General features: G+C 40.9%; 1 protein-coding gene across 9 annotated transcripts in view; it reads left to right on the forward strand.

The window, feature by feature from the left end:
* Positions 1-15744, forward strand: part of PHF3 (PHD finger protein 3) — a 90637-nt gene that overhangs the window by 48091 nt on the left and 26802 nt on the right. For all 9 annotated transcript variants that reach the window (XM_053286538.1, XM_053286537.1, XM_053286541.1 and 6 more), the window contains 7 exons: positions 3216-3528; positions 4573-4759; positions 5533-5686; positions 5770-5926; positions 9120-9236; positions 10979-11110; positions 11873-12008. In XM_053286538.1, coding sequence (XP_053142513.1) covers positions 3216-3528; positions 4573-4759; positions 5533-5686; positions 5770-5926; positions 9120-9236; positions 10979-11110; positions 11873-12008 — 1196 coding nt within the window. The remainder of the gene's footprint in view (positions 1-3215; positions 3529-4572; positions 4760-5532; positions 5687-5769; positions 5927-9119; positions 9237-10978; positions 11111-11872; positions 12009-15744) is intronic.

Genomic DNA, 15744 nt, shown 5'->3' on the forward strand with positions numbered 1-15744 from the left:
CCAAAGGGAATCTACCCCTATGTCTGTTTCTTCTGTAGAGTTCCTGCTGAAACAGTGATCCAAAAGGAACCCCAGGCTTGCTGTTGAATGAAATGTATCTTCTGTTTTAAACCCTGTCTGATCAAAATTGCAGCTGCCATCCCATAGTGGAAAGTCATGAAAATTTCTGTCTTTTGTCAAAGACTCTGGAAAGACTTTATGCAGTTTATCAGCAGTCAGGCTTAAGTGTTCATTGCTTTGTTAATTTCATTTTGAGTGTGCTAAACAGCTGGATGAGTAGTATTTTCAGAAGTACAGACCAAATGGCAGTCTGTTAATCTACTCTCTACATTTGTAACTATTTTAACTGCTTCCCCTTTAATCAAAAAGAGTAGTTGCCAGTATTTCAAGGATATTAATTCCTGATGCCACAGCATATTGGATATATTCAAAACTCCAACACCAGAAGGGAGCTTCCTGTTTGTTTTCTGTGAAGGTTTCCCCTCTCCTGTATATGGACTCCCTGTGATGCAAGTGAATGGAGTACATGCCTCAGAGATGCAAGATTATAGCTGCTAATTATTCTGTTTGCCAATATACTTTATTGCTTCCCAATGTATGATCTTGCTTTTAAATATCCAAGTTGTGAAGACTGGATCTTGGTGTTAGAACATCTTTTTGGATTTCTAAGATGTTTTTGATTGTTATTTCAGAAATTTACAATCAGTTTTGACATCCTAAAACTGGAACATAATACTTCTGAAATGCTTGCTTGTTGTGTCCTAGCTGTGAAGATGGGTGTTTCTACTTTAAGTAAATATCATTGAAATCATGAGGACGTTACCAAGTAAGATGTTTAAGAGTAGGGTCTGGAGAGTAGGTGTGATAACCTTTTCTCCATTATCTTACGCTCTGCTTTTAGAATAAGAGATGGAGAGACTTGAAATGTTGTTTTGAAAGGTCAACAGTGACCTGCTAGGATATATTTCATGCTTCTGAATGAAATGAAATAATTTAATGGAGTATTAGTACATATATTTTTGTTAGAAGTGAAGCAGTCTTATGAATTTTAGCAGGAAATTGAGATTATTCAGCTAGTTTCCTGATGTAATTTTCTTCTAAAGATGCATACTTTGAAAATATGTTGAAGCTGTTTCATTCCTGTAAATGTTTCTTCAGTAGTGTTATGTGTGAGGAAAGTACATTGTTGTGATATTGGTGTTTGGAAAATTCCTATCAAACATTCAGCCCCTGAACTATTTGTGGCTTTCCAGCCCTGTATTGTGTGCCTAGGAGAAGCACAAACACAGGCTTTATTGAGCACTTGGCATGCCTCAATGGATGGTTGACATGTCATATATGATAAAAGCAGTGAGAATCGGATGGGCCTCTGGCACGGAGCAGGACAGATACTGAGGCTTTTGTACCTTAATGCAAAATGTATAGTACATTAGAATTGTTACATAGGAATATGAGAAGCTGCCTCATATTACCTTCAGTTATTTGGAAAAAATGCAATCATGGCGAAGTTTGCAGCATGTAATGGCAGACTTGTAAAGAAGCTGTGGTCTTGATGACCTCTTGGCAAAATACATTTCCTCTTTTACTGTCTTAGTAAGTAAAAATGTGAGAGCTTGCAAATCATGGCTATCATAAATTTTTTTACAAAGCAATCGACAAGAAAAGTAGCTTGAGATAATGTACACACAAATCTTAGGTAGCCATGAAAACTGCAGACCTTGGGTTTTTTTCCATCATGCATAACTTTGTCTCTCTCTGACTTGTTTTGCTTAACTGCCAGTCTGAAGAAAAGTTCTTGAGAACTTGAAAGCTTACTACTATTTTGTGATATTTTATTGACAAGATTTTAAAGACCTCTTTTAATGCTCAAGTCAGGTAAAAAACAAATAAAATCAAGACCTTAAAAACTTGAGCAAACACATTTCAGTGATAAAACATCATTGTCAGTGCTCCGTCTCAAACAGCTAGAAACTCTTGAACTTAAATACAGCAACACCGTGATTTTCTAGGTCCCTCTCAATAGTTTTTGATCTAGTGCAGTGCTTAGGGATACAATATATATCCGTCATAAGACTACCATTAGACTTTGCTCAAATATTTTGTTGCTTTTTTGTTTTCTACATCCTGACAGAGGAAATGCAAAACAACAGAAGAGTAATGTCCATAAGCAGAGTGTTATACCCCCCTGGTCCATACAGAAAGAGTAAAGTTTTTAGGTTGCCATGTAGAATACCAAAATGCATAAAAGGTAGAGTTAAGAGGATTTCATGTTTGTTATTTTGAATTTAAAGGATGTGAAAACATCCAGCTTCCTTTGGCAATAAAGTATATGGGAACTGGGAACACTGAGCAAGTATTTTATATCCAGTGGCCACTATCCATTATGGGTGTGGGTGTGAAGGGGCCACACCATTCAAAGTGTGCATTTGAACTTTGTTCCACAAAATATCCCAGTATGGAAAGATGTGACTGTGGCTGTGCTTGTTAAATGATCCAGATGAAACTATTTTTTAAGTATTCTGCCTGTGAAATGTTTTGGGTAATGCCCAGTGATCAAATTAATTAATTTGTTTGTTTGTTTGTTTGTTTGTTTGTACTGCCCCAAACTCTGAGCAGTTAACAACAACATAAAACAAATAGACATTAAAACCTTAAAATGATTAAAAACCACAAGTCTAGTTTAAAGGCTTGTGCGAAAAAAATGTGTCTTTAAAGACTTCTTAAAAATCAGAGATGGGGAAGCTCTTATTTCATCAAGGAGTGCGTTCCAGAGTCTCTGTTATTCCTGAGTATCTCATTTTCAAATATTTAGCTAATTTATAGTAATTTTATAGTACAAATATTTTTGTTGTGCTACTTGATTCTTTATTTAAAACAGTATTACTCCCGTAAGAAACTTAGTTTTTTATGTTTAAGTATGTGTAGACCACTTAAATTATCTTTTCATTTCCCTTTCTGACTGACTAAAAGATATATGTACTAGAGAGCAGAGTGATTTAGTTTGATACCAAAGCTGTGTCCTTTTTCTAGATGACTATGACAAAATCCATCTTGGTTTAACCTTGACATCTCCTACCATGTTGTAAGGCTGGAGTAATGGATGTTCTCTTCAACATGAAATGCATTAAGTTGAGAAGAACCTGCTTTGTTTTAACAATCCAGATAAAACACTGTATGCTCATGTATTAATCAGTGAATCTTTCTCTTGGTTTTAGGTTCATGGTAGGCTGCGGTAGGTGTGATGATTGGTTTCATGGTGATTGCGTTGGGCTGAGTCTTTCTCAAGCACAACAAATGGGAGAAGACGACAAAGAGTATGTGTGTGTGAAATGTTGTGCTGAGGAGGACAAAAAGCCAGACCTTCTTGATCAAAATATGCTGGATGCACAGGTGAAACTGGAAGCAACTAGAGAGGGTAGAACAATGGAATGTGAGAAGCCTGGAATATCAAAACAAGCAATCACGTGCCCTCAAAATAAAGCAAAGCAAGAAGATGCTGTGAAGCACAGAGTCAAAATTTTTAAACGGGTAAGAAATTTTATGTTTATATGTATGTATTTATTTATTTTGGTTACCACCCAGAACCATTATAAGGTAAAGTGTGCTGTCAAGTCGAATTTGACTCTTGGCGCCCACAGTTATAGGCTATAGTTAATTCCTTTTAAAATAAAGTATTTTCTCCCAAATGCATTGGTTTAACATTTTAGTAAACAAATTAACACTTGATTTAATAGAAGCATTGTTATTCTATAAGTGACTTAAAATTTTGTGTCTGCTTTTGAGGTGCTTACTTGACAACAGTTGTCTTTGGAAATGGAAAAATGAGGGAGCGCTGTCTGGAAGGAAAATGGCTTGAAACAGTTTAAGGAGTTCTTGACAGTACTGGTATCCCAACAATCAACATAGTACGTGAGGAGACATTCTGCCCTCTTTCCCTTATGCTGCACTTGTTATAAGGCTTTTGGTTGAAAATAGTCCACAAAATGGAGACTAATTCAAACAAGAAATAACCAAGAGGCTGTGCAGCTATGGGATGTCTTCTGTCACTGCTCTCACTACTTTTGCCATAGTATCATAGTACAAGCCTGCACATTAGTTTGGCGGTTTTGTTCCCAAACCCATATTTGCTGAGGCACTGTGAATCTGGACATGGGACCATTTCTGGAAAAATTGATGGGAAGTTTAAAACTCACCAAGTCCATTGATTCTCCCACCCAAAGGAGAGCTTATTTTTGTTCTCTGAGCTTGGTTAGGATAAAAAACTGTTAACTTGGGGAGGCATTTGTGGTGAGTGGAGGAAGGGCATACTGTTTCCTCCTCTAGGCAATTTTTGCTTGTTAAATAGCCCAATGAAAATTAAGCTTGCTTAAGTTCCTTAGAAATATACACTCAAATGTGGATAGTGTTCATTAATTGAAACAGAACTGTTGTGTGAATCTTTTTCCAGACTTTTTGTCTTTTTAAAAAAGAGAAACTTAAAAACACATTTCCATTTTTGTTCTGTCTTAAAATGTGCTCTATGAAAGAACTATAATCCCTGTTCTTTTTGTGATTTGCTAACATTTGTTTCAGGAATCCAGTGAGGGAAAAGCTGTATCGGAATGCAAAGATTCTGAAATGAAAAAGGGGCAGCAGACTCCTAACAGGAAAACTGGACAAATGGTTACAGTTCCTCGCCGGTCTTCAGAGGACAAACATGAAAAAATGAATAAAGATAATCTTAATGTTTCTTGTGCAAGTGAAAGCACTCCAAAATCAGGTAATCAAAGCTATGCAATCTAGAAATGAGCATTTTATTTTGAAATAGCATTTATAAATAATATGAATGCATGAAATCAAGAAGTGCTCATTTTAAATGCTGCTGATACAGTTTAAGCTGGAGAGAGGGAGAGTTGAATTTCTAAAATACTGTTTTCAGCATTGAAAATGAAGAATCATTAAAAGTGTGTGTGCAGATCTAGAAAAGCTGCCACCTAGATTATATCAACAAGCTGCATCATCACAAGCAGTGAGTGGCCAAGAAGATTTGGTACCTGTGGCCCAAGGAATACCATGCAAGCCTATGAAGTGGGAGGCTTTCCCCTTGAGAGCCACAAGGCTTACTGGATTTGTATCCCAGAGTTGATAGGGGACAGGTTGCTCCCTCATACTAGCACTAGAATCCCACAAAGCCCTTCGTCAGTATAGCATGCAGCAAAATGATCTGAAACATGCGTGCTTTGAAGTAAATTCCATTTAAGAAACCTGACATCTACTTGAATATGTTGAAAATAAGCTTAGTGATGTTTGCTAATTCTCCTGTAAGCAAATCAGTTCTGGTAGAGAGGACTTTAGTTTATTGATTTTAAAATGATACATAAAACTCATATCTCTCTTCTTGTTAAGAAATCTTTCAATCCCATTAATCTAATATTAAATTCCCATTCCATATTTCTTCAGACCAACTTCCCTACTGTCCTTTTCTTTCACCTTTATGAATTCTGAACTTCAAGTTGCTAAAACTGTGATTCTTCCATTTATGTTTTAATGTAGGTGTTCAAGATAAACAAGAAGTCAAAAAGAAAAGACCAGAGAAAGGAGGAACAGTCAGTAATGTTCACCCATCTACTGCCCCTGCATCCAAACCTTCTGCTGATCAGATAAGACAGAGTGTTAGGCAGTCGCTTAAAGAAATCCTGGAGAAAAGGTGTGGATGATGAACTTAATTATTCAGTTAGATTTTCAGCTGCTTTTAAAATAAATAAATAAGCATGTATGTATGTTTCACAGACTTGCAGATTCCACGCTGAAGATTCCTGACGAAAGAGCAGCAAAAGTTGCAAACAAGATTGAAAAAGAACTGTTTTCTTTTTTTCGGGATACTGATTCCAAGTATAAGAATAAATACAGAAGCTTGATATTCAACCTAAAAGATCAAAAAAATAATGTACGTGGTGTCATTTTATGCTAATTATGTGTTCTGAAATCTTTCGAGCAGGATTTGTTTTTCTCCAGAGGACTAAAATAATAGATGTTCTCATTTTCATTGTTCCCTCTCCCTAAAACAAGTGCTGGTAAGGATCAAACAGCAAATGCATAGTTTGGCTGTGTGTGCATATGATTTTCAAATGTAATTGACAGCTGCAGAGGTGGGGTGGGGAATCCTGATGGTGCTGTGAAGATAATTGTCAATTATAATATTGTCTCTGAAGAAGAGCTGCTTTTGCCCACACTTAAGACAAGAATTTTGTCTGTGGTTAAATAAAGAATCAATAATTATCTTCACAGCACTGTTCGCATCTCCCCCTTTCCCTTGAATTTCTGGTGCTCCATCATTCCCCTCCTCACCCCTAATTTCTTCTGAATCGGGATTGGTGCCAGTGAGAGCTTCCCTCCTGAGGCTAATAGCAGTTATTTTGTAGGGAGATTGATTTCAGTCAGTTTGTGGAAAGGGTTAAAAAAAACCCTGCCCATGCAGCACACTACCAATCCTCTCCTCCTCCTGCTACAGCTGCTTTAACGCTTGAAAACAAAATGCAGGGCCACGTTGTGCATTTAACGTAATGTGTAGTTTGATCTCAATGTAGATCTCAATGTAGGCACGCCTTTAGTTATTGAAATTAAAAGTGTCATGTCTGTGACTGACACTTCTTCTTGGGTCAGCCAGTCTAGCTCATTACTTCATGATTTTTTGGCTAAGGTTGCCAATTGTCTGGCTTTTGTAAAATGAAATTATTGCTGAAAAGTACTTTGATATGCCTGCTCTTCCAAGTCATATGCTGTCTAGTACTCCGGCCTTCCAAGTGTCTGGTGAAGTTTTCATGCATTCTGGTATTCTGTCTGTCTCGCTTTCTCCAAACACATATGGAGGTTTTGCAAGTTGGGTCGTATGTCTCTAGTGCATGTGCTCAGGGTCTTCCCCATTCTCTCCAGCAAGCAAAAGCAATCTGTGTGCATGATGAAGAATACCTACCGTATTTTCCGGCGTATAAGACGACTTTTCACACCATACATTTCTGCTCGTAAATGGGGGGGTCGTCTTATACGCCGAGTGTAGTTTAGGGATCGCTAATTATACTATGGTTCCAAGCTCCTGTTGTGCCCCTTACCTCCTCCTGCACACACACAGCTTTCCGGTGCAGTGTAACAGCGGGCGGAGGGAAAGCGGAGCCCGCCCCTGCATCCACTACCGCCCATTGTAGTCCCGAGCTCCTGTTGTGCCCCTTACCTCCTCCTCCTGCACACACAGCTTTCCGGTTCAGTTTGGACAGCGGGCAGTGGGAAAGCGGTGCCCGCCGCTTCATCGCTACTTCCGCTGGGTCGGTGTGCCGGTTTGAGGAAAGTGAGTCAACATGTAGGAAGTCTATGCCTGAAGCTGCTGTCCTTAATTGAGAATAATGCCCACTGAACACGCTGACTTCGGAGGAAACATACACAGATTCCGGCAGCACATGAAACAGAGCCACTTGTGTCTATCTTCACAGCAGGGATAGCGGCACTGTTCACAGTACACGCCTCCGGCCCGCCCCTGCATCCCGCACTGCACGGCTCCCCTCCAGCCCGCACACGCGCACCCGAGGCGCACGCCTTGTAGTTCTTAGGTAGAGGCGTACGTCCCAAGCGCGCACGCGTGAGCCGGAGGAGAGATGCACAGCAAAGACACAAGGGGCGGGCCGGAGGCATTTTTCCACGCACAATGCTGCTAACCTGGGACTGCTACAGTAATAAAAAAAAGATACCAGTGAATTAAATCTGAATAATATAAATATAATAAATACAATATGGTATAATAAACTATGGTATATGGTAATAGTGGTAATATGGATAAGTAGGAATAGGCAGGTGAAAGAGGTGTGTGTGCTTGGAGTTGGAGACAGGGAGGACAGGCAGGGAGCAGGGACCAATCAAATCAGGCTTTGTACAAATCCAATTAATTGCCAGTATCACAGTACTGCACCAGTGTACTTACAGTACAGTATAGAAAATGTCCAACAGTCAAAATCCTATCATGCCATCATCAAACCCCATCATGGCACCAGCAAGAAGAAAGAAATATGAAGCTAGTTTCAAACTTAAAGTTGTAAACTTTGCCATGGAACATAATAATTGCGCTGCTGCAAGACAATATGGAGTAACAGAAAAGATGGTTCGGGACTTTTAAATAGGCTTTTAAAAGGGAAACTGTCACACTAGCAAAAAATACCATAGCTTGCAGTTATGATGCATGCTACTCGCCAGTGACTTGCCCAGCACTTGCTCTCTCTCTATTGTTTGTTAACTTCCTCCTATCATTGTCAGTTCCAGTTTAGTTTATACCTTAGAAAACAAACAGTATGGCAGCTCCCATGCGTTTATTGTGTTATCCTTTCATTCAGCTTCTGAGTTTAATCCACCTGCACTTACGGTATGTTTACGGTACATGTTTGATGACATTCAGCCTTATGTTTATAAGTGACAGTTTTGCTGCTTTGAATTAAAATTACCATGTTGAAATCAAATCTGATGTTCTTATAAGTTTTATTTGGTGTGCGGAAGAGGGGGTAGTCTTATACGGCGAGTATATAACAAAATCTATATTTTAACTGGAAAAGTCAGGGGGTCGTCTTATACGCCCAGTCGTCTTATACGCCGGAAAATACGGTATTCCTTGTTTACTCTGAATGAGGCTGAAATCCAGATTATTATATAGAACCAATCTATGGAGTATAAAGGGCCAGTATATCTGCTTGCTTTTACACCTAATCTGAGCTATTGGCACTACTCCAATTTTGTTTGTTTGATAACTTTTTTTGCCTTTGCTTTTATCAGTATTCTCTAAAAAGCCGCTGTTAAACTCTGTCCCAAGTCTCACTTTTTCTAGCGGTATGTCCTTTTAACTAGCATACATAGTATCATTTTTAATTAAGATTTTTTTCTTTACTCTGGCTACACTTTGAGATATAGTCAGCATAACACTTTATGTCATTAATGCTAAAAGCAAAACATTTTAATGGAATTTCTGTAGCAGATAGTTTCACAAAAAATGTGTACAGATATATTTCAGTCAACCTGTTGATTCAATCTATTTCTGTTGTTGTTATTTGGATTTGCACTAGAGCTACCTTTGTTTATTACCTATACCTAATTTGCTATTTTTCCAGATACTATTTAAAAGAGTACTGAAAGGTGAAGTTACTCCAGACCATCTCATAAGAATGAGCCCAGAAGAATTGGCTTCCAAAGAACTAGCTGCATGGCGGAAAAGAGAAAATAGACATGTATGGCTTATTGATAAATACTTTAATAGGTTAAATATTTCCAATGGAAAACTATACCTATTTCAGAAAATCCCATCTGGATTCTGAGATTGAAATTTGGTGTCAGATTACAATGGGATTGGAATTGACTACTGTTTCTGGCAACTGTGATAATTTTATAGGATTGACTAACCTTGGAATGCTGGCATCCTGAGTGTTAAACATTGATTGTTCTAGAATCCAGCAACAATTTCTGGTCCCTAAAATGGTTGCATGTTCTAAGGTTCAAGATAATTTGCAGTGCTTGAATCTGCCCAAGTCGTATGTGAATATGTAGTTCACTTCCAGTTGTGATGATGGCCCATCTTATGGCAATGTCTCGGTTAAATTACTCATGAGTAGTCTAATTAAATTAATGGAACAGGTGTTCCCTTAATTTTAGTGGCACTACTCATTAGTTAATCTGGATGTCATCCAGTAGTTGCACATCTCTAGTTCACTAATGATTATAGAAGAGAGTCATTGTGAAGGAAGGAAACACAAATGAGTGAGGATTTTATGTCCTGAGTTTTAAAAATTTGGACTCTCTGTCTCCAAGGTGATGGCTATGAATGGTGACACTTTTCTTCTGCCTTCTGTTCCTCCTGTTCCCCACTGTTGTCAGAAGTCTTAACACCTTCTTTCTTCATTTTCATAAAAGGGAAAACATTTTTAGCAGTGGGTATGTACAAGTTTAGAATACATTTGCAGTAAAAAAGGTTTTGTAATTCATAAGCTGAATTGATATAGAAATGTTCATCTGTGATTCTTACCACTTGCTTTTTGCTGCTTAGTATTTCATTAGCAAAAGGATCATAATTGATATGCTTGTAGCTTGCAAAAATCCCTAGGAAGAAGAGGTACAATTGATATGTGTGCTGTGTTCACACAGTTATTGCACGGCCCTTCTCACCTCCAGCTATAAGAGCTCCATTAGTGGAGGCCAGAGAATCCTATGTCAATTTTGAGAGTCCTTGAGTTTACACCTCTGATTTCTGGATGTATATGTCCACCATGCATCTCCTTGCAAAAAATAATTGGGATAAATCTGGTGAAACAGTGATATGTGGAGGTACGTGTGTGTGGAACCTGCCAGTAGCTTGGTCACCAGAGTCTTGGAGGAAAGGCAGAGAACAAGGTACTGCTTGCATATCTGGATATTGGTTCCAACATTCATAACTAGTGGCTTCTGCGCCTGTGCAGATCAGCTTCGGGAAGAATTCGTTAGCTCCTCGCGACGCCAAACACTCACTGCACGTGACTGCAGTACCCTCTAGTGGCGGTTAGGCGTCTCCATTTTCAGTTTCTTTCTGACCGCCATAGCGATCAGTACTCGGAGAAGTAGTGTAGTTGGCTAGTGAAGCTCAACTCATTGGTGTCCTTAAGAGTATAGCTTTAGAACTTGAATGTCTATGCACAATATTAAAACATTTTAGTGGATACAAAAACAAAGGAAAAGATTCAAAGGAAAGAGAATCAATTTTTCCAGAGGTGGGGCTATTCCATCCTTGGAAGCCCAGGGGAACTGGGGACAATGCCTCTGCGAAGTAGCCACAGTCATTGTCTCTGCTACATCTTCCTACCTCTTCTGCATGGGATGCATGATCGAGATGAATATGTGGAAGTTGGAATCTAGCTCTTGTCCTCTATATCTTAAAGCTCCTTCTGGTGGTGTTTTCACAGTGTATATCTAATCTGTGCTGTATCTATCTGTAACTTGATAGACAATTGAAATGATTGAAAAAGAGCAGAGGGAAGTGGAAAGGCGACCTATCACAAAAATTACTCATAAAGGAGAAATCGAGATTGAGAGTGAGACTCCAGTAAAAGAGCAAGAAGCAGCTTTGGAAATTCAGGTAAATGACAGAGCTATTTGGTTTTGTAATTAATACAAGATGTATTTTTGCTTCTTTAAAATGAACAAGTGCACTGATCTTGTTAAAATGGATAAAATGTGTCCTGTTTTATGCATCATGTGATTAATTTGTACCAGTTCAGAGATATCTGTGAATGCATCTGAGCACAGCTGTGTGCGCACAAGCAGCCACTGTGTACCCATTTAATTTAAGTGCAGGGAGCTGGTCTGTATGGATTGGATGCAACTGTGCTACAACATAGCATTGAGTTTTTGCACGTTTCCCCTCTCTTAACTTCCCAGATATTTATAGTATGTACTGGTCTGGCTCCTACATTTAAATTATGAAGTACTTGCCTCAATGATATCAGTGTTACTGTTAAACTTTTATAAAATATATACTCGTGGCCTTTATCCAGACTAGTGTTACACTAATGTAATGCTACTGCACTAGAGTAAGGATAATGATCTTGTGCAAAAAAGAAAATATAGTCTGTTCTAGACTAGTTCTAGGGCTAGGGAAAATGCTGATGTCTTGCACAATACATAGGGCAGCCTATGGTATGCCTTGAAGAGGGTTGTACTCTAGCATTTGCATGACATTGTGGACACCAAAAACTGCATAGTGGCACTGTCTATTCACATTTTACTAGTCTGAATGTAGGCTGGTGTGTGTGTGTGTGTCTGTGTGTGTGTGTGTGTGTGTATTTATGTATATATATATAACACAGTATTAGTGAATTGCTTGTCTTCTCACGTGTAGGAGCCATCCCCTGTTAAGATTGTGGAGAAGGTGGAGGAGATTGAAAAAGAAACAGAAACTGATGAATCTGCCACTCCTGATACAACAAGTCAACACAGAAATCATCTCTTTGACCTTAATTGTAAAATTTGCACAGGTATTGCTGCACCATCCATGTGTAAAGGATGAGAGGAAAAGTCCCTGCCCTGAGGGGTTTATAATCCAGTTATTGAAACAAGGTTTACAGTGAGGAAGTGCAGGGAAATGGAGGCAGCAGGGGTATACAGAAGAGGAATATGCAGTTGTTTTAGTTACACATATTAGCCTTAGCTAGATTAAGGAGTGGGGACTGAGACATTGTATCACAGACTTCATGGGGAAAGTGAGTTTTAAGAAGCATTTTGAAGGGAGTAAGAGAAGAGTCGTGTCACAGTTGTTCTTCAATGTGGTCTTTGTCTTCTACACATATGGGCTATGCGCCTGCACAGAGACCACATCGGAATCTAACAAGCTCGATTTCTCCAGCTTTGGGCAGGAACCTCGCCACCAGCTGTTATATGTGGCTGCGCCAATCCTCATCCCCTCAGTCTTTCTTCATCCGTACTTCAGCGAACATTGTGGTGTCTTTCAGCTCAGCAACTCGTTGGCTACTGTTAATCTGGTTGTTTTTCTCCTGTCTTCTTCTGCTTTCTTTAGTTTTCCTTTGTTTTCTTCTTGTTCAGTTGTGTTTTTTCGGCTTTGCATTTTTCTTTAATGGTCTTTCCTTCGAGCTCTGGTCCCGGCTGGGATTGAGCGTGGTGGCCTGCCGGACCTTGGGGTGTATGCTGGGTATGAAGAACTTTAAAAAGTGTATCCACTGCAGATTGAAGCTTCACTTCCCCGATACGCACACGGAGTGCCTCTTGCGTTTGGGGGAGTCCCACATTGTCGAGACCTGCCCGTATTGCCAGACGTTTACTAAGCAGGCTCGCAGAAATAGGGCTTCTCACTTGCGTGCTGCCCTGTGGGATCTAGCGCTCTATTCTTCGGAAGCCTTAAAAGTTAAACAGTCTCTGAAAATGGCTACTTCGATGTTGGCAGACAGATCGGCTGTTGATACCATGGAGGACCAGATCCCAGTATTGGGATCATCACCCTCTGATGCTCAGCCTTTGGCAGCATCAAGCAATTGGGCGCGCTCGGAGGAGCTCCCCTCTTACCAGCCTCAGGCGGCTTCTGTGATTCTCTCAAATTCGTCGGGGGTAAAGACAAAGAAGTAGTCTCAGAAGCACTCCCCAATGGATCAAGATTGCATCCAGGCCCCTAAGCGGAAGGGATTGATGGACCCAAGGGATCATCGGGCCTGACCTCTAAGAAGGCCAAGATAGCGTTGCTTCACTCAGTGCAAAAACCTTCAGTATCGACACATCCTGCTTCATCTGTGCCATCAGGGGGGTTGGAATCGGTTACGGCAAGGGAACCTGACTGCGCTTTGGCTGAGGAGGAAGCCTACACTCCACCTGATTTCGATCCCAGTTCTTCGTGGATTCTTAGACGAAGGTCACCCCCACGTCGATACGTATCAGCAGGATCTGTCTTGGGATTATCGGGATCGTTATCACACTATGGAGTATTGTTCTCCTCTTTTGGAATCAGAGCGTGACTACAGCTCCTGGTGTCGGGACCCTGATTCCTATTATTGCTACCGGATGGATGGCAGCTCGGACTGTTCAGACTGTGTTCGATCCCATTATGGGTCTCACCACCCGGAATACATTGAGTATCTGCAGTCTTTGGTATCGAGGATTGTCCGGATGCCCCTCATGCATGTGGAAGGGTGACCACGTTCCTGCTCTCTGTGTCGTTCGTTTCGGGACCAAGAGGATTGCGCCGGGGAGTTCATGTCAGTATTGAAGCCGCACCAAGAGACAGTTCCAGTTTGGCAGTCGCCGCCAGAACCTTGGGTCCCAGCACTGGCCCACCCGGCTGATATGCCCAGTTCCCCATTATGTTCGACCCCTGTGCCTCAGGACCAGTCAGTCCCAGGAGACCCTACATCAGACAGCAAGGATAGTTTGCAGGACTCGGAGGCTGTCTCTCCGGGTTCATCCCTGCTTGTTCTCCACTCGGATTCAAAGACAGTTTCTCTGTCAGAGGACCTGAAAATGTATATACAGGTGAAACTCAGAAAATTAGAATATCGTGCAAAAGTCCATTAATTTCAGTAATGCAAATTAAAAGGTGAAACTGATATATGAGACAGACGCATTACATGCAAAGCGAGATAAGTCAAGCCTTAATTTGTTATAATTGTGATGATCATGGCGTACAGCTCATGAAAACCCCAAATCCACAATCCCAGAAAATTAGAATGTTACATGGAACCAAGAAGACAAGGATTGTAGAATAGAACAATATCGGACCTCTGAAAAGTATAAGCATGCATATGTATTCTGTACTTGGTTTGGGCCCCTTTTGCAGCAATTACTGCCTCAATGCGGCGTGGCATGGATGCTATCAGCCTGTGGCACTGATGAGGTGTTATGGAAGACCAGGATGCTTCATTAGCGGCCTCCAGCTCTTCTGCATTGTTTGGTCTCATGTCTCTCATCCTTCTCTTGGCAATGCCCCATAGATTCTCTATGGGATCAGGTAAGGCGAGTTTGCTGGCCAATCAAGCACAGTACACTGTATACTTTTCAGAGGTCCGATATTATTCTGTTCTACAATCCTTGTCTTCTTGGTTCCATGTAATATTCTAATTTTCTGGGATTGTGGATTTGGGGTTTTCATGAGCTGTACACCATGATCATCACAATTATAACAAATTAAGGCTTGACTTATCTCGCTTTGCATGTAATGCGTCTGTCTCATATATCAGTTTCACCTTTTAATTTGCATTACTGAAATTAATGGACTTTTGCACGATATTCTAATTTTCCGAGTTTCACCTGTACCTATGTGACCCGTTGGCGTCAGCTCTGGGGGTGAATCTCGGTACCCTTCAAGAAGGGGAGCTGGACCCCCTGTTCAGCCTGATTGACTTGGAGGCCAAGGTGCCTGCTGCCTTGCCCTTCAACACAGCCTTGTTGAAAGTGGTAAAAGCCCACTGGAAGAAGCCTAATACGCTCTCTCAGCCGAATAGGCGCCTGGAGAACTTCTGCAGGGTGCAATCTAGGAGGATACAGCCTTTTTGAAACGTCACCCTACCCCGAACTCTGTCATTGTAGAGGCCTCTTTACAGAGGTCCAGGGGTCATAGTCAGTTGACCCCAGGTGATAAAGAGGGCAAGAAATTGGACTCCTTTGGGAGAAGACTTTATTCTGCTGTAGCCTTGCACTCATGTGTGGCAAACTATCAAGCATATAATGCTAGATATAACCACTTCTTGTGGGAAAAAGTGGGTCCTTTCCTGGATCTTGTTCCTCAGGATAAGCAGGATCCTGCAAAGTCTTTTCTGAAGGAGGCCATGCAGGTCTCCAAGCAGGAACTGTATTCTGCCTGTCACTCCGTGGAGTGTGCCATTAAAGTGATGGCCACGTCTGTGGCACTTCAACACCATGCTTGGCTTAGGTCATCTGGCCTTCACTATGAGGCTCGCACCAGGGTGGAGGACTTGCCCTTTGAGGGCTGTAGTCGGTTCTTGGAACAAACCGATGACATGATCCAGAAAGTGCAAAAGTTGCGGAGCACCACACAATCCATGTCCTATAGCGCTGCATTGCTGAAGCTACAGAGAACTTCCAAATGGTCACCTCATCAGACGCAGAGAGTGCCGGCTCCCCACCAGTCGCCTTCCGAACAGTCCTTTCAGAGCAACAAGTTTGCCCTCAGACACAAATGGGAGGGGAAACAATAAGCCGGCCTTCCAGAAACCTTGTCCTAGTGTCCGGCCAAAGAAGCAATGACTTGGG

This window comes from Hemicordylus capensis, chromosome 1 (genome assembly GCF_027244095.1).
Source record: "Hemicordylus capensis ecotype Gifberg chromosome 1, rHemCap1.1.pri, whole genome shotgun sequence".
In the NCBI taxonomy this organism is placed as follows: Eukaryota; Metazoa; Chordata; class Lepidosauria; order Squamata; family Cordylidae; genus Hemicordylus; species Hemicordylus capensis.